This window comes from Lepidochelys olivacea (genome assembly GCF_965140295.1).
Source record: "Lepidochelys olivacea isolate rLepOli2 genome assembly, chromosome: 4".
Taxonomy (NCBI): Eukaryota; Metazoa; Chordata; order Testudines; family Cheloniidae; genus Lepidochelys; species Lepidochelys olivacea.
In genome coordinates this window covers 129,092,674-129,112,352 of record NC_140414.1, presented here as the reverse complement: position 1 = coordinate 129,112,352, position 19,679 = coordinate 129,092,674, and the positions used below count along the sequence as shown (strand labels likewise).

At 39.0% G+C, this 19,679-nt stretch overlaps 1 protein-coding gene across 3 annotated transcripts in view; it reads right to left on the bottom strand.

The window, feature by feature from the left end:
- Positions 1 to 168: 168 nt before the first annotated feature.
- NOP14 (NOP14 nucleolar protein) overlaps positions 169 to 19,679 on the bottom strand; it is a 33,985-nt gene continuing 14,474 nt past the window's right edge. For all 3 annotated transcript variants that reach the window (XM_084626447.1, XM_084626445.1, XM_084626446.1), the window contains exons 7-18: positions 19,095 to 19,226; positions 17,351 to 17,654; positions 15,925 to 16,055; positions 15,568 to 15,653; positions 13,601 to 13,736; positions 11,818 to 11,919; positions 9,529 to 9,682; positions 7,072 to 7,231; positions 4,413 to 4,560; positions 2,563 to 2,681; positions 878 to 1,033; positions 169 to 480 (exon numbers count right to left, since the gene is read on the bottom strand). In XM_084626447.1, the coding sequence (XP_084482573.1) occupies positions 381 to 480; positions 878 to 1,033; positions 2,563 to 2,681; positions 4,413 to 4,560; positions 7,072 to 7,231; positions 9,529 to 9,682; positions 11,818 to 11,919; positions 13,601 to 13,736; positions 15,568 to 15,653; positions 15,925 to 16,055; positions 17,351 to 17,654; positions 19,095 to 19,226 (1,728 nt within the window). In that variant the 3' untranslated portion in view covers positions 169 to 380. The remainder of the gene's footprint in view (positions 481 to 877; positions 1,034 to 2,562; positions 2,682 to 4,412; positions 4,561 to 7,071; positions 7,232 to 9,528; positions 9,683 to 11,817; positions 11,920 to 13,600; positions 13,737 to 15,567; positions 15,654 to 15,924; positions 16,056 to 17,350; positions 17,655 to 19,094; positions 19,227 to 19,679) is intronic.

Sequence of the window (19,679 nt, the reverse complement as noted above, 5' to 3'; positions counted from 1 at the left end):
AAAAAGTCTATGCCTGTTACTTGATTTTTAGAATACCCATACAGTGCACCATAATATGGACACTCAGAATTGGTCAGAAGTTCCTGTCAAGAACGCACAATCTGTACAGTTTTCTGAACACCTATTCACCAAAATATTTCTCATGAATATGACAATAAGTACAACAAATACAAAAGGATGTTATCTTTATTTTTCACACGAAAAAAATACAGCCAGCTAACCAACTTATCAGAATCCTTTTTCAGACCGTTCTTGAAGGCACTTGTTTTCCACAAAGGAATGCACCTAGATATAATGTCTCCTCGAAACCCATCAGTTTATATTTTACCTGAAAGTAAAAGTATAATGTCCCAGGGTTTCCTGTTGTAGAATGTCAATGTCTAATTTTTAAACTTCTTCCGCTTCATTGCCTTCCATTCACCTTCCTGTGTAGCAAGGCTATTGAAAAGATTTTTCACTTTTCTTTTTCTGTCAGAATCCCTATAAAAACAAACACGTTTAAATCTTTATTCTGACATCAGATAAAATAGCAAAACAATATGTATTTTAATATTTATAAAAAGCTACATTTTTGAAACACTGCCTCTGCTACAGTTTAAATTACAAATATTATAGATATGATACTTAGAAATATACATTATGTGACTATATGAATGAAACAGCAACATTCAAACACATGCAAAATATATAGAGGTTGATGAGCAATACACATCAGGTAACTTTCATTGCAAGTCTTGTAGTGGTTGCTCCCAAGTTGTTAGACAACTGTTTGGACCTCAAAATATGGTTGACCAACATGCCAGTCCTGATAGGGACTAAGAGTGAACACTGGCCAGCATAGAGAGTAACTCAACTGCCAGTAAGCATATATTATTACCTTTCCATAATTTCTGAAAGCTGCATTCTAGCCAGGAACTGGTTATCTTTGCGGATCTCCCGAACAGCTCCTTTAAATTCACGTTTGTGTTTGTGAATCAGCCTCTTTCTTTCCTGCTCCTCCTTGCTGCCTCCCTGTTTCCTCCCAAACTCCAGGCTGAAATTAGAATGCATGTATGAACAAGCATAAATTATTATGTCAAGCATACTCTTTTATACTTCACAGGAACTAGCTTTTATATAGATGTTACTTCTTGATATTCTACATCTTTGCACACTCCTATGGCAACTCTCAATACCAAGGGTTAACAGTCTCACTTATAATTACATATTTATAGGATACCATAGAAAAAAGTAACTGACTATATTACATAATTTAGATAAAGAGCAGACAACATTTTCCAGAGAGCAACCTTCCACATGTAGCACTATACTCAGAAGTATAGAGGCTGAGAAAACCATACTAGCTGGCTAAATCCAGTTGTCAGCATCTGTAGTTAGTGGGAAACCTGGACAAAAATGAAAAGGAGTACTTGTGGCACCTTAGAGACTAACCAATTTATTAGAGCATAAGCTTTCGTGAGCTACAGCTCACTTCATCAGCTGTAGCTCACGAAAGCTTATGCTCTAATAAATTGGTTAGTCTCTAAGGTGCCACAAGTACTCCTTTTCTTTTTGCGAATACAGACTAACACGGCTGTTACTCTGAAACTGGACAAAAATGGATTCTCACAATGTGTTCTAAGGTTAATATTTCTCACGATAAATTCTAAGGGGGGCGAGGGGGGGGGGGGAAAGAGGAGAGATGTGTCTGTGTGTGGGGGGGAACGGCGGATACCTGATTTGTTTCACCATTTCGGCAAATAGCCAGAGGGAATTTAGTATGAATGCAAATGGTGAAGCAAATGCAGTATCTTAACGTAGACCAACAAGTAAGATAATTTATGATAGTAACTAGTGCCTCTGTCTGGAAATGAAGCAGCAGCCAGTGAAGAGTATGTGTGTAATATGCCCTTGCCAGTCTACCTGAGTCAGAGTGTAACTGCATTCGGTATTAGTAAAAGCTACCAAATACCTTTCAAAGTTAATCCCATGTTGCTATAATCTAACCCAGAACACAAAAAGATACACATGATGTGTATATGGAAAGGTCTATATCTGATAGGAAGGGGTGATATTTCTTGGTCAGCCAAAGATAAAAAACGTGTTTCTGGCCATTGTGACAATCTGGGAATCTAGGAAAGCTGAGAAGTCTAGACAGACCCCCAAAATTAAGAACCAGTTTAAACAGATACCCAGATTGTGTTTTATGTTGTGCTGGAGGTCAGATCAAATGCTCATAATGGTCCTTTCTGGTGTTAAAGATCTATGAATCTATTATTGAGGGAGAAATGAATAAGAGAGTAGGAATAGCCTCCAGATCCCCTGATTTCCAGTCCTATACTCTAGCCATAAAACAAGACAATCCACCCTTAATTTCTCAGGATTCCTCCTTCCCTTTCTCTGGGTAGTCAATCCTTTGCAGTGTGTGCACCTAATGTAGGAGATGGCAATTCCATTCCCTACTCTGCTTGGAAATTTAGGAAAGAATGACCAAGAGCCTTTAGCTGAAGCCTCTCTCTATGCTCCTCAAAGCCTAACCTGCAGTTTTGCTTTCTTCACTTCTATAAGGATTACTGTACTTACACTTTCACTATTTTGGGTGTGTACAATTTCAATGGCACAGGCTTCTTTTTCTCACACACCAAGGGGGTATAGTGTTTTCCTTTGTCCTCTATCTCTTTCAGAGCATTTTGATGCAACTCCTGAAAATGCAGAGGTGGTTAGGATTTTAAAAGCTAATCAAAGATATCACGTTTTACAAACCAGTTATCGGCTGTCTCAGGAATAATGTTTTCCTGGCTAAGGCATCCTGAACAAGCTACTTTCTCTCTTAGTAAGATCACAATTAACCTTTAGGCTATTTGCTAGTCCTGAAGAGTTTTAAACCTTCAGGTCTGGCTAGTTTCAAAAGGCTTTCCAAGGTCTATAGGGGGTGCTGCGATGGACAGCAGGAAGGGTCTGTGGCCAAAGAGAAAAGAGGCCAGGTTGGCATGACTGACAATTGATAAAACCTAGTTTAACTCAGCTCCTGTTTCTCAACTTAAAACTCTAAGGCTGAATATTCATTGCTCATTTTGTGACTAACATGGCCTTTCCATGCCATCTACATTACATCTTATTCTTTAACATATTTCATCCTGCCTCTTCTGCTAGAGAGGATGCTACTGCTAAATAGGAGGGTCCATCCTCATTGAATGCAAAAGAGAGTCAGGCTACACTCAGATCATCTTATTCTTCCATCTCTGGAAAAGAAAGAGCTAACTAACTTTAACTGGTGAAGCTGACAATACATATTTATACTGGTTTTATTAAGGCGCCCATGCCCATGGTATCTGTTACTTTATTTGATACATTTGTTTGACTGTACCAGTGACTTACAGATTCATACAAGATCCTCAGGAACAGCACTGCCAGAATGCTATTCCTATAAAACGAGCTACTTAAAGAGTTACCACAATGGAGATGCCTTAAATGTTACCCTCTCCACTTAAGTTCCCTCTAAGCTGTGCGACCGCGCAGCAGGCTATCAAGAGCTGTGTAGGCAGGGAGAGATGCCTCTCCCGCAGCCCCAGGCTTCTGCAGCAAGAGAGGGCTGGGGGGAGTCCCCTCCCCCTGCTGCAGCCCCGGGGCAGCCTGCACCCCAAAACCCTCATCCCCAGACCCACCCCAGAGCACTCACCCCCACATCCCCGCATCCCAACCCTCTGTCCTAGCCCTGAGCCCCCTCCTGCACCCTGAACCTCTCATCCCCGGCCCCACCTCAGAGCCTGCATCCCCCAAGCCAGAGCCCTCACCGCCCCCCAACCCTCTGATCTAGCCCTGAGCCCCCTCCAGTACCCTGAACCTCTCATCCCCGGCCCCACCCCAGAGCCCGGCCCTACACCCCCTTCTACACTTCAAAGCCCTCGGCCCTCACCCCTGCCACACATCACCTCCATATTGGTGCACATAACAAAATTCATTCTGCACATGGATGTAAAAAATTAGAGGTAACATTGCTCTTAAAAAGGTGGGTTTGGCTGCATCATGAAAAATGTCCATCCAAAACATTATGTACACATTCCAACTTTTCCACAGAAACACTCATCTAGTCTTCAAATTGTCTAAGGGCTTGTCTATACACCAACTTAGTGCACAGCAAGCTGAGGTTAGGATTTATAGTATAACAGTAGTAGATAATGTGCCTCACAGAATTTTTAGTGTGCAGCAGCAGCAACCTTAGGGCACTTAGGATGCGGCAGGCTAGTGCATCATAGATTCATACTCCAGATATCTGCACACCAAATCCTAAAAAGAGAACATGCTTGACCTTTGAAAAAATATTTCACTTTGTTTTTATTTTTAATTAGCTTTACGTTTTTTGTTAGCACATATTGAGATCCCAGAATTTACTAACTTTTACATCAGCAATTAGGTTTTTGGGGAACATTTACCTGCAGTTGTTTAGGGTATTCACTCACTGGTATATGTTCTGTAAGAAGTGCTCTGATAGGTTGCATTATTTCATGGAAGGATGACAAAGATTCATACAGAGCTGCACATTTCTTAATGAGATCCAAACACACAGCTAGACATGATAACCTGTTAGAGAGATATATACAGCCATGTTAAATTCGTATCTGCAATAATTTTACTGCATAATTAGAATATGCAGATGAAAGTTTCAAGAGTTTCAAACTAAACAAATTATAGGCAGTGTCGATAGTGCCACCTATTTTAATGCGAAGCGTCAGGCAACCTTAATCAGAAAACCTTGTTTTCTGCTGCTTATAACTTTGCCAAACTAACTGTTTGGGCTGAAATTTTCTCTTCTCATTTCTGCCTGCTTCAGGCTGATTTTTTTTTATTTTGGAAAATTTTGGCCAAATATGTTCAGTCATTTTCACGACTAAGGCTAGAAAAAATAGCTTGTTTTGCCCATGGTAAAATATTCTTGCAACCTTTTATTTGAAGAGCTCTAGTGTCCTCATGTTTTGGAGGAGGCACTTAAAATTTAGCAGAGGTTGGCTTTTGTGTCAGGGTTGTGCTATTTGACATCTTTGTGAAAATCCACTCAAAACTGGCCAAGTTATAAGCCTCTGAACAATTTCAGTTTGCACATGCTCAGTAGAGACTTCAATTGTAGTAGCTAAATTTCTGAACATTCCGTCTTGACTGAGCATGGCCCAAGCTTCCTAGAACTGCTAGTGCTGACTACACTATGCACATACCATCCTCACACAGAGCAGGCTCCATCCCCTTACATCTTCTAATGCTGACAGGACTCCACATGTGCCATCCCCACAGAGTGGATGGGCATGCTCCAGCCTAGGGCTGTAAGTGGCAAAGCCCAACTTTCCCTACAATGACTGCTCCCAACCAGAGGGATGGCAAGGGCTGGAAGTGAGAGCAGAGAGTGTCTCTCTCCTAAACTCTCAATGTTCCCTAGCTCTCAGGCAGCTTGGAAGAGAAATCTGTCTAATTTGAATGCAGAGGGGACGACAACAACAGGACTGAGGGGAAGGAAAGAACTAGATAGGGGATAAGAGGTCTGGTGAGACAAGGACTGGAGAAATGGGGGAGGCTGGAACTGGTTGGCCAAGAAGACTGGTATTGGAAGTCAGAGAAGGAAAAATGGTGGCGGGCGGGGAGGAAGGGAGACAGATCCAACCAGGAGCCAGGTAAGAACTAAGACTTGCTGTGCAAAGAGACTGGGACAGGGAGACAGTGATGGGGGGGAGACATGGCCAAGGGGATGGTATGATGGGATACTAGATGGGGAGGCCTCTGAGTTACTACAGAGAATTATTTCCCAGGTATCTGCCTAGTAGGTCTTGCCCACATCTTCAGGGTCTAACTGACTGCCATATTTGGGGTTGGGAAGGAATTTCACCCAAGGTCAGATTGGCAGAGACCCTGTGGGTTTTTCACCTTCCTCTGTAGCATTAGGCACTTGCAGGTTTAAACTAGTGTAAATGGTGGATTCTCTGTAACAAAGTCTTTAAACCACTATTTGAGAACTTCAGTAACTCAGCCAGAGGTTAGGGCTCTAATTACAGAAGTGGGTGGGTGAGGTTCTGTGGCCTGCAATGTGCAGGTCAGACTAGATCAGTGATTTTCAAACTGTGAGTCGCAACCCAGTACTGTGTCACAGAATGTAAGGCACTGGGTCACGGCAGCTCTGATCTATTCTGAGCCCTCACAGCTGCAACTGAAGTCAATAGGAGCTATGCTTTGAATATATAAAGTACTATAACTTACTCCAAACAGTCAGGTCCCAGGAATCTCAAATTGGCACAGAAAATTAGTGGAAGCTTTTGACCATAATCTCCGTGCCTTAGTTCCCTGCCTGTAAAATGGGGGTAATATCACTCCCTCACTTCACAAGGATTTTGTGAAGATACATTCATTGATGTTTGTGAAGCACTCAGATATAATAGTGATGAGTGTCACAGAAAAGCACAGGAGGAAATTAATAATTCTGTCTTCAGAGCAGGATTTGAATAATGTGCAGTAAATAAGGCCTATGGCCACACAAAGAACAACGAGGAGAAACTATTCAGTAGCTGCTCATTACATAAATATCATCCATTCTGTGCACTGAACGAGGCTCGGACTCTGTGGAAAAACAGAATGTGATCATGTAACTGAACACTGAATCACAATGCATACCCACAACTGGGTCAAATTAAGGTTCCACAGGCTATCTTAACTCTCGTAACTTCTGAGCGCTTGACTTTGCAATCCTAATAATGTTCTTTTGATGTGGTTATTTTTTCATGTAATCAAGATTTATTTGCTGCTTAAGGATCTGACCCGTCAAAATGTTTAACAACTCCTGTGGGGTGCTGAGCATCCTCAAATCTCACTTAAGCCAAAAAGAGTTGGGGGTGCTTAGCCCCCACAGAAAGTGCTCTGCACTTTGCAGCATCAGACCCTAAGAATGGTATATTTCGTTATTTAATATGTTACAAGAACCATATGATGAAAATAATTTATTACACTTGTCCACCCTCAGCTTTTGTCCTAGAAGGTAACATGCTTGACAGAACATTGTCACCGAAGTTACACAAGAAATAACTTGGAGTTTCCCCTTACATATTCTTCACATACCTGAAATGATTCATTTCTGTTTTGCTGCTTTCCTTTAATTTAGTCATAATATTGAGTGGCAGATTTTGCTTTTGCCATGTCTCCATATCCTTCTTATCACAGACCAAGAGTAATTCTGAATTTTTTCCTGCTGGTCTGAAAGGATGCACTGGAGTATAGCCTAAAAACACAGTTACAACAGTTATATACAGATTAGTTCTCACAATTAAAACTTAGTCTTAAAACATGAAAAAGTTGATTTATAGAAAATTTATAGTTTTATAAAGATCCTTTATTAAAATTAGGCTATTTCAAATATACACAACGCTAATCTTTTTTACAGAAACATTAGCCCAGTAATCAAGTCAGCGGGGGGTAGGGGAGAAAGATGGTGGTACCTGTAGGGACCAGAATAAGAGATCAGCTGGATGAGGGAACTTGCAAAGCAGTAGGGACAGTGACGTCAGGAAAAGTTTCACAGCACCCTGTCCTAAACTAATTCTCCCTGGGAAATTGCCAACCCTGATAAAGAAAAATAAATCTGTGCAATGAACAGGTTTTTAAGCCCTGCAGGCTTAGAAAGGAGCTCATTTCAAAACCTTTTAGCAATGAAAATAAAAATAATTCTATTAAGTTATTTATATATTATATTGACATTGATGCAAATGGCTCTTTATATGTATGCAAGAAGAGTCTGTGCCCTGAAAGTACAAAGACGACTCGGGGGTAAAGACAGATGAGGTTTTGGCTTTAAGGCCCCAATGCTCATGCTTAACTTTACTACTGTAAGTAGTACCAGTAAGTCAATCTGACTACTCATGGTAGTGAAGTAAAGCATGTGCATAACTGTCCACAGGATCAGGGCCTGAATGTTTAAATTATACTCATCTGCTCTACTTCTAACAGAATGGCAGACAGTATTTATTCTACTCGTATGTTTGATCAATATATTACCAAAGGTTACCTGCCTAATAATGACATTTCTCCTACAAAGGAAGAACAATGGACTTTTTTTTTTTTTTTTTTTTTTTTTAAAAAGGGGAACAATTTTTTCTAAAGCCTTAAGTACATCTGAATCTGCATTTGAGACATACTCTCTCAATCTTTTCTTAGGATCTGTTCCACATCTCTTCCTCACATGAAAGGCAGATGGATCAGGCCCTCAATGTTAAAATAATGGAGTTATATTAAATTATGTTACCAGCTGTTAAAAATAAATATCAAGGAATTTATTGGTATGATAGCATATCAATATGTATCACAAAATTAGGTGTGAACTCATTTTTAAATATCCTGTGTTAACAGACAACCAAGCTGCCAGGACAATCATATGAAGGAAGTATTTGGCAGGTACGTGTCAAAGCCATATTAAATTGCACAGCAAATATGTCAATAGTTCTAATGTGAATTTCTAAAATATGACTGGATTTTTATACATGCTTCAAATACCAAAGCTTTAAAATATCTCACACAAAAATGTTGATATTCTATGTGGAAGTAATTAATATCTATATAGATTAGTGTTGCTATACCACTAACAGACATTTTATTTAACTTTCCCTCACCACACACATAATTAGAAACCAGCACTACTTGTTGGGAAGTTTCACACTGGTAACAATTTACAGACCTATCGGCGATAAATCATATCAAAGTTTGAACAATGGAGAAAGTTTTGCAAGCAAGCATTTGATTTCCATGATTCGGCAACAACTCTCCTCTTCCCCTTATTGGTGAATTACTGTCACTAAATTCCCTGACAAAGAAAAAAACGTGTCATCTTTGCACTTCGAAATGGGGCACTGAGGAAGAGTGCCCAGAAAAAGAGAGAGGCTGGCATGGAAATCATGAGCAAGTAGAAAAGGCCAAATTAAAGAGACAGTCAGAGATGATGTGATCGCAAAGTGTTAAATATGAAGATTGCTCTACATTACAGGCCAGATTTCTCACTCTGTTACTATGAGTGCAAGGGGAGGCAAATCCAGGCAGGTATGCAAGGAGGCAGAATCTCAGCTTTGTGGCATACACCTTTCTTGTATCCTGATTGCATGGAAGTCCCACTGCAGTTTTTCTGGCATTCTGGTTAACAGGTGAGGAGTGGGTAGCATCAGCTGCAGTCTGCAGCATCAATTGCTACACCCACAACTCCACAGAAATTAACTTTATCAGCATTAACTCACACTGGTTTCCTCACTACACCATGGTGCCCAAAGGGGAAGGAGCTGTTTTTCTATGGGGGCTGGGAAGCAGTGTGGAAGAAGGCGGTTTCCACACAGATGGCGCTTGTGTCTGGAGGATCTCCTGGGAACTGCAGCATTTGAGAGCTTAGTTTCCTGGTCAGCTCAGGAGATCTATCTAGGAGATGACTTGGCCTTTCATTTGTAACATGAAGCTCTGAAGGTGGAATTTTTAATTGCAAGGAAGCTTGAGGTATAAAAACAAATGCACATTCATATTTATCATTCCAAGCAAACTTACTCTGTAGTCGTTTTTGGGGTATAGCTATGTGAAGCATTCCAACGAGGAAATTGATAAGTTCTGGTATGAATCTTTGAGACAGTGATACATATTCCAGGAACAAACAGCACACAAACAATCCTTTAACAACATCTTGTAGTGTCATGACTTGGCACTAACAAAAAATAAAAAAAACCCTGCATTAACATATTAGTATGAAAATTAAGGCTTTATGCCATGAGCAAAAATAACCTCTGATAGATTTTAATAAGTTTCACAAAAAATGTATGATCTAAACCACCAGTCATTTTTAGCAGCTTTTAAAAAAGCTAGCTAATACATTTTTAACTGGGGTCATTTTTAATACATGTTGTGCCTCCCTAGGAAAATCTGACACCTTACCTCATTGAAGGGAGGATGTGCAGAATTCAGTAGAAACCTTGCCAAAACTACTTTAACCACTTTTAACCACTAGAGGGCACTAAAGCGCAACAAGAATTACTTCCATTTTATATCTTGCCTTGTTTCTGTGATACTTATTCTATTATTTGCTCGTCTGTTAAATTTCGGTCCTACAGTTTGCATCGCAAGGCTGTGATGTCCACTTTTAGAAAGGAACTAAAGAACAACCAGATTTCAAAGTAACTCTGCACTTCCTATGAGACAGGAGCAACTGAATCTGGACATTTCAATTATATAAATAGGGCTTTAAGATTGAAAAATGAGACACTTCTGTTCAATATATTTTAATGTAGTTAGGCAAGTTCTGGAGGGACAGAATAGATATTTTATAAATAAAATCAACTATCCCTCTTAAATAAGAGCTATTAGCATATATGGAAGATAGTATCACTAATGAATTGGATCATGTACCCACTATATTCCATGACTCTCACAGACTTTATATACTAACAGAAGAATGGCTTTAAACTGAATTGTTTGGGTAACTCCATTTAAAGTAGCCAACTGTTGGATATTGTTCTGTCATGAGGCAACAGACCTAAAATTTCTGAACTGTCCAGGAAAGAGCTGGACAAAGCACAACACACATTTCGGGGAAAAATTCAGGACTGGAAGTGTGTTGCAGTCACTCTATAAATGATAATCAAGACTGGTAAAGCCACAGCGTAACTGGAGCGTGCTGTGGCTATACATAGGCACTCAGGGTATGACCTCCGAGCTGTTTGGATGTTTGAGGGACCCAGGTTGCAAGCTACAATAGCAAATCACTGTGATGCATCGGAGGTTGCAGGGCAGGTGGGGAGACAACCTCCGACTGGTCTGGATTGTACCCTGAAATGTCATAGGGGTGTACATTTAGTTTGAGCATCTATTATGATGTTCTTAAATGGTTTCCATTCAGTTTGCAGGCATTTCACTCTTGTGACTGTTTCTTTTAATTTCCTTTTAACTAGCTTCCTCATCTTTGTGTAGTTACCTTTTTGAAATTAAATGCTATTTTGGTGGGTTTCTTTGGTATTTTCCCCCCTACAAAGAGGTTCAATTTAATTACATTATGGTCGCTTTTACCGAGTGGTTCAGCTATATTCACCTTGGACCAGATCCTGTGCTACACTTAGGACTAAATTAAGAATTGCCTCTCCTTGTAGGTTCCAAGACAAGCTGCTGCAAGAAGCAGTCATTAGTGATGTCTAGAAATTTTATCTCTGCATCCGTCTGGAGGTCATGTGCCTAGTCAATATGGGGATAGTAGAAATCCCCCATTATTACTGGGTTTTCTGTTTTTGTAGCCTCCCTAATCTTCCTGAGCATTTCATAATCACCATCCCGGTCAAGAGGTTGATATTATTCAAGTATGGAATTTCAAGCCATAACAGATTCTATGGTACAGTTTGATTCATTTGTGATTTTTCTATATTTAACTCTATACTTCCTTTCACACACAGTGCCACTCCCCCAAAAGCACGAACTATTCTGTCATATATATTTTGTTCCCGGCTTTACCGTGTCCCACTAATTATCATTGTTCCACCAAGTTTCTATGATGCCTGTTATAGCAACATCCTCATTTAATACCAGGCACTCAAGTTCAAGGGTGGAGTTTTTGTATGACAACTCAATGGATGTGATCTTGTCAGAGTAAGGCTTTACTCTAAGTGGGACTTTACTCCTCAACTAAAAATATTTTCCTGACAGTTACTGATATAACACACTACCAAAACATATTCCTAGCTATTCTTTCAAAAAAGTTCTAAATATCTCTCTTAATCTCATTGCATTTTAAATTGGAGTATAAGACAGAAATGGAAGGATTGAACTTTATACTGAAGTAAAATATTACAGACATACCTTAGCAAGTAACTGACTCATATATACCAATGCAGGTGTTACTACTGGGTGCCAGAAGTCAGAGGTAGGAAATAGTATTGCAGTAATTTTCAAATAAATGAGCTGAAAAAAGGATAAAACAGATTAAGAAGTTAGAATACAGTAAATAACTTTCTGAGTATCTTAATTGGTTTTACATATAATGTGACTCTTGACATGGACCTGCTATGTAGTAATCTCAAGAATACTGAGAAGTAATAATTGATATGTAACCTAGTTACCGAGAGACTGTACAACATACTGGAGCAGTAGAATGTTTATTGTGTGTCTATACTGCTTTACTTCAATGGGAGCTGTTGGAAGAACGAACAGGCAATACAATGGCTCCCCAGATAAGGACATCATGGCACAAATTTGAAAGACAATGTGGGTGATCAAAAGGACTAAACAGCTTTTAATGAGCACTCTCCTTGTAGCTGGACAGAGACCTGGTTGGTGAGTTAAGAGAAGAGACCACCACCCTGTTGGTCTTTGAAGGTTTGGAAGCTCAGACCTACCAGGATTCCTATATGGAAAATGGATAGTTTTCTCTATAATGCTTTTGTTCTAAATAAATAATACTTTGCTCTAATAAGGCTGTTTGGTTACTGGATCTCAGAGTAAAATGAACTGCAAGCACTGAAGATAAGTCAGGCCTGCTGAGGCAATGAGGGTTGATCAGAGAGGACTTCAGCCTATGGCCCAGTCTAAGAATTCCATCCCAAAAGATGAGAAGAGTCAGTGGTTCAGTTAACCTGGTAATTGTGACAGTGACATAGTAAACGTAGAAGCTAGAAGTGGACACAGTCTTCCTTGATGCATCCACAAGCACTGCCCAAACCACACTGGAATAACGACTCAAGTAAAACCAACCTACCCAATCTTAAAAATCTCTTGCGTCTGCTAATTGTCTCCTCTTAGTCTGTTTTACTCCAGTACACTAATTACAGTCTTCACTCTTATACTACTCCATTAAGCCTGGAGAGATGAGGCAAGCAGTTCCCTCTGAATCAAACATTGACTTATAGCTTGTCCTTTTAGCACGTTATCAAACAATAAGTTGTCACTATTTTAAATGCATCCCATCCTGAATTCCCAAATATCCAACTGCCTATAGTTGAAGAGTCTATTCATAGATTTAGAATAGCCAATAGAACTGTGAAGCACTAGTAAAGAGCGATGATCAACTATTTCATTCCAAGGTCCCTAGTTTATTGTCTATCATATCTACATCTCAAAATATTATTGTATTACATCCATAGTTCTGTTTCTTAATTATGCAGAAAAGTTTTTGCACTGTAGAATACTAAATCTCTGTGGAGACTTTTTATTTTAAACAGTTTATTTAACTGAGAAAAAAAATATTCATTGATCAAAGATAGGAAGGACAACCTTGCCTTGCTCTAGGTGGCAGTAATTTTAGCAATGTTATCAAGTGTTGCATGGAACACGCAGAATCCTACGCTCAAGTCTCAGGCAAAACAATGTTCAGTTATTTTAAGACTGGATAAGAAACCTGCAAATCAGTTCATTTAGAATCAAACAGGGTTTTCTCCTCTCAATATTTCTGCTGCCATGCTTCTGTTCTGTAATATTAATTTATTTCAGGACAGGCAATTCAGGGCATAGAAAACCCACAGAAGCTGCAATGTGTCATATCTTGAATTATAAGCTGTGAAATGCAAAACAAGATTTAATGTCACCCTGGTATTTTACACTAACAGAAAAGGCAACAGACTTTTTAAAACAAAAATGTGTTAATTACCATGTCTAGCCCTGGAAAAGTTGCACGGCCTTTGACTTCAATCATTTCTTCCATGTCATGTGCAGCATCTTGGAGGACAAACTTAATGCAGTTACTTGCAGCTTCAGGAAACATCTGGCAAAGACTGTACAACGGCCTATTAACAAGAAAACACAAGTCACCAGGAAAAGTTACACCATTTATATTAATAAAGAACTATGATTTTTATGCATCTTTGGAAATGTTATTTGTGCTAGGCTAAACACAAAATGTCAATTAATACTCTGAATTAAATTATTTCTGCAGAAGACAATTAATGGGTGCACACATGTGGCTGCTAGGCTTTTGATTTACTAGATTGACATTTTTCATTAGGGCTTGTGAAATATACCCTCACTTATAGGCTTGTGGGTTTTTAAATATGAATTTCTAATGCATAAATATACTGTTTTATTCAAAAACTATGTTAAGGTAGCATGATCTGAAGACTTATTTCTGAATTTCAGGACCCTTAAGAGTTATTGTGTCTAGATATTGAAGTAAATGGAATGTGTGTTCAGAATGCTCTGATGCTTAGACTCTGCTCAATAGGCAATGGGACAGTTTCATCAGCTTTTTGTGTTTTCCCAGATGTGGCATTTTAAGGTCATATTGTTATAAGGAGAAGGTGATAGCAACCCTTGTATTTAGGTTGCCTTACACCTTCCATTACAAAAGATTTCTCCCCCCCAAAAAGCTTTAACTCCACCATTGTTTGCAGCAGGGTTTTGGAACTGAGTAGGGACAAAGTCCTCAGGCTAGAGAAGTGCTTTTTTTGTCCCATGAAATTCCATTCAGGTTAAGCGGAGATGTAAATTGCTAATAATCATCATTTCTTCTCTCTTGCTGGCATGCCTCAGGAAAAATTTGTAGCATGCCAAAACAACAACACTAAACATTCTAAATAGTCTAGCCCATGCCACCACCAAAGTGATGCCAGCAGCATGTATGCTGTACAGGAAGCATCTGGGAGTGCTCAGATCAACGGAGGTGGTGAGGTGACAGGAGAGCAGAGCCAGGCTCCCCCTTCCCTGACCACAAACTCCAGACCAAGAACATGGCTCTAGAATCCCATCTCTATCTTCTAGGGGCAGGAGCCCTCCATCTCCCAGGGAGAAGAGTGCTAGACCAGGCCAGGATTCTGCCACCATCGCCAGGACATGCACATGGTGCTAGAGGCCCACCCTCCCCTCTGCGATAACAACCTTCTCCTGCTGCAAGCTAACACACATAGTACTGTAGCTCAAGTCTGCACTGCAATGCTGACAGTTCAAGGTTCAAATCCTGCTTATGATGCATGATGGGGAGATTGTTTCAGCTGAATAAAATTTTTACTCTTTCCTTAAAAAAAATAATAAAAATAAAAGCACACACCAGGAAATTACGTACACAAAACCCACCTCTATGTTGAAAGAAAATTATTCAAGTTGAAAGATCAATCACTCAAAAGTTAGGTCATGCCAGATTTACATGAATGCATTATGATACAGTCTCTAATTACCTGATCACATTTTGCACTTGGTCCCCCGCCTCATTGAGTGCATAGAATGAACACAGGACAAAACTAATGTTGCATGGGCAACCATAAATCTGGCATTGCCTAACTTTCAAATGCTTGACTTAGTAATCTAAATAACTTTCCTTTACAATAGTTTGTGTGTGTGTAATTACATAATTCTATAGCTCTAATACCTATGGAAGGTCTCATGCAAACTGAGAATTCTATTAATTTCCTTCTGGAATGTTTGAAGCTTTTTAATACAATTAATGACTAAGGCACTAAAAGAAACAACGTTAAAACACAATGAAGTAAATAGAAAGCCAGTAGCTTTCAATGTTAGTAGGATAATTTAAATTAAGTAACGCACTATGTGTTTTATTACCAGGCAACTATTTTTTCCCTTCGGACCACCATGAAGGGGCCACAGTCAACATGTTTTATTACTTACAGAACCAATTTGTCAATTGTTCTGAGCTCTGGTGGCTCCACAGTTGCTAATTCCCCAATGTACTCCAGAAGGAAGCCAAACAGTTTCTGCAAGAAACATACCATTTTAAAACCATTACAGTTTTTTTTCTTTGTATGTGTGCAGATATGTATTTAAATATAGATATTTTTAAAAGCATAGAAAAATAATGAGACAGAACATAGCAAACGAACACTGTCTAGGTTCTCCCATATGTACAGTTTGGATAAAGTTTTCTTCAAATAATGTGAATACAAAACCAATATATTTCAAACGGCTCCTTAAATACTTAGCAAATTCACTTTAGCATTCAAAGTTCATTTAAAAACTCAAACATACTTCTAACTTTGCTTTGTTTCCCACTGCAAGACTTGGATGATTGCACTTCTGAATCCTCTCTAGAATAACTAGTTGTTCTTCTATTATTCTTCCAAACAGTAAAGATTTAAGTTTCTCATAGGATTCTGGAACTATGATAAAAATAAAAACAAAAATCAACCAATTGAACTTAAATATAAATTAGAAAATATTTACTATGTTAACAAACTTTTGGAAAATAATTATTTCAAATCAGAACAGAACAATAAAACTGCTGGAAACATTTTTAAGTTAACATATTTAAAACATTAATAAAAAATTAACATTCTGTTATTTGAGACATAGTATGCAAGCATATAGTTAAAGACTGGATTGCACCACACACACACACACACGAGCAGAGCTAAAGCTCAGTGTCCTTTTACCCATAATTCTATATTTTCTGACTTGTGTTTTTATAATAGCACTAACTGTGTAATTTTAAAGTCACAATAACCAAGCATTCTCTATGGAACATATAAGAAATATAAGAGCCTACTCACTAATGGAAAAAAAAAAATACACATATGCCAGTTATAGTGTTTTATAAAACCTTAACCATTTTATTTCCTTAGAGTTCTTTGCTGGATTCAATTTAAACTACTATATTCAATGTATGTTATTGTTTCACCTGCCATCAAATGGAAACTGCAAACACTCTGGCAAAGTGGTGTGAATGGTTGTCTAATTTCAGCATAGCTTGTTTAAATACTGTACTTCAGTATTCCCTACTGGCATACTAATTTGGTGAAATATTCAGTTAACAAGAATGAATATCCTGTACAGCATGCAGAATAGTTTCCTTTCTCCACAACCACAGATCTATTCTAAAGATAAGCCCCACAGTGTTCTATTACAGACACTATACGTTAAGAATGGGCAGCATACCACTTCTGTGAGCTTCTTCTGAGACGAGCAGACTTTATTTCAGACACAAAGCACACCTGTTCCTAGCTTTCAATACATACTAGAAAATTATTGTCTATTCTTTTCTGCAAGACAACACCACTCTGTGCAGGCTGTACGTTTGGTCTTGAGGCAACACTGGGCACAATCTTACATGAAACTTGATTTCAGTCAAGGCTTTTTGTCTTTCACTTCTAGGGATGAAAGGGGCAGTAGAAATAGCCTACTCAGCTCCTGGACAGAAAAGGATTTTCTCATGCTACTCAGAGAAATTCTGCTTGCTGACAACAAATCACGTTTTCAAGACATGAAGAGTCATGTCCAGTACTCGTTGGCCAGAAGGAGTACAATTAAGATGTGGAGCCTCAGATACATAATATCAGGGGTAGCTGTGTTAGTCTGTATCCACAAAAACAACAAGGAGTCTGATGGCACCAGATACATAGGGCTCCAACAAATTGACTGAACAGGTAGAGGGGGATTTTGTCTGTCGGAATCTTACCAGTAAATGTGTAAGGAAGCTCAGATCTGGCCGCTTCTATCTTAGCATTTTCTTCTTCCTCACTTTGCAATTTCTTTTCATTTCCTTTGTGTTTCTTCTTCTGTTCTTCATTTGCAGTGACCTCTTCCTCACTCCCCATGTCAGATTCAAGGTCAGAGGGACTATCTGTAGCATCATCTTCCTCAACAATTGCTTCTTCCTCATCTTCTCTACCAGGTTCTCCCTCATTTTCTTCTTCACACTCTCCCTCCTCTTCTTCATTCCCACCCTCTTCCTCTTCATTTCCAACATTTAGTTTTCCACCCTATTAACAGAGAAAAGAAACCATACAATAGCTTACAGGAATACCGTTGGGTTTAAAATTATAATTTAAAATAACGTCCTTACTTGTGTTACTAGAAATACATCAGATTATGACCCTCTCATCTCTGAATTTGATACAAGTTGAACCTTATTTAAAATCCACTGGTATATCAGGTGGATCAGTTGGTTATAGAAGGAAGTTTGGCTCAGACAGTACACAGAAGACAGGGTACCAGTTGTAGAGGGAAGATGGATCAGTAGAAACCAAGAGGAAGAAAGCTGGGGTGGATTGGGAGCAATTGAGCGACAAGCAGTCAGGTGACATGCAGGAAAAGCAGCGCTGGGGATGGAAAAGTTGGAAGATGGGCATCCAGGGAGCAGTGTGTGTAGCCGAAGAGTTGCACCACAAATGGAAGACTTCAACTCTACTTAAAAAGTGCCTTCTGTGGGACTTTTGTATGAATAGGACAAGGGGGATTTTGCCCTTAATATGGGTTTGATCCCAAGATGTCAGAAGCCCCAACAACTTGACCTGAATAAGAGCTGAGGGTGGGCCAAATTCTGTTCTGACTTGCACATTTTGTAACTCAACTGTTCTCAATGAGATTACAAAGGATGTAAGACAAGGAAAACTTTGCCCCTAGAATAAAGTTTTACTACCTTTTATTCCTGTTGGAAGTGTAGAACTAATATTGACCCTGGAGATGAATCTCTTTATAGTCTGCCTCATACACCATACCTAGTTACAGGATCTTTACTCCTGGTGATTATACATGAGGGTGTTTGTCAGATGCCATGTATAATTTGCAGCAACCGAGCCCTTTTTTTTTTTCTTGTTAACCAAGTATATTTGATGTTGAGAAAACGAAAGACAAACATGAAACGCCACTATGCTGTTTTTACAGGGTCATTTTTCAGAGAGTATAATCATTCAGCTAAACCAATGCACTCAAAACACAGTGATCCCTCCATATGAAGGACAAAGGTGACTTTATGAAAGCTCTGATCCTCTGCTGCAGCTAAGAGATACACAGCACAACTCAGGGGAAGGAGGAGGCGGCATTTAATAAAGTTTGCGTTGTCACTTTTATGATCTCCCAGAACTGTTGTGTACCAGTCCGTTCCTTCTGGGTGAAGGGAAACCACATCTATAGCCCTTATGCTGGTTGCATAGAAGTGGATGATATAGGAGCTACAATGCTGATTACACCACCAGATGACCTTCCTACACAGGGGTGGTTCTCTATGCTGGCCTTAGGCTGCTTTACATTGCCAGCATGACCAAACCAGCCCTACTTCAGGGAATGAAGTTCAGGTGGAAAGTGCAGCACCTAGATAAAAATAATAAAAAGTGAACAGAAAAGGGTTCTGTTTCATCTGAAATGATTTTCTCTTCATTTCAGTGATTTTGAAAGTCACTATAAAACAATCAAATTCTTACTTTATAAGAAAGTAAACGTCTGTCATCTTTATCCAGGATGAAGCCATCTGCTAAATCGTCAGCTGACATATGCTTGGGTTTCTTTTTGTTCTCCTGTTCATCTTTTCCATGCATTCGACGCAGTCTATCAGCCTGTGATTTAAAATAAATTCAGGGGAGGGACTATATAGTACACGACCTAAATTACTTTGTATGAAAATTTTGGAGAAAATACAGATAATTAAGAAAAGAAAATCAAAGAGAAAATAAATTCTTAACTACCACTATTCACCTAGCAGAAGGGAGGAAGGAACAATAAAAAGCAGAGACATGATAACATATTAGCCTGAACTCTTGAGTTTCCTTGTTTTGGTGGGTGGGACTAGTAAATTAGTCTGACTGTATATATTCTAAATTGTACTTGGAAGGTGTTGAAATAGATCATTTATCAAAAGCCTTGTGTATCTTTGGTAATGAAATATTTATTTATCTACATATATTATCTTAAATACATATTTCTGTTAATATATTATTTACCAGAAAGTAGTAGCTTCTTTAGAGTTTTATGTTTCTGCAGTGTGCATGAGTATTTCCTGTATTTAAAAT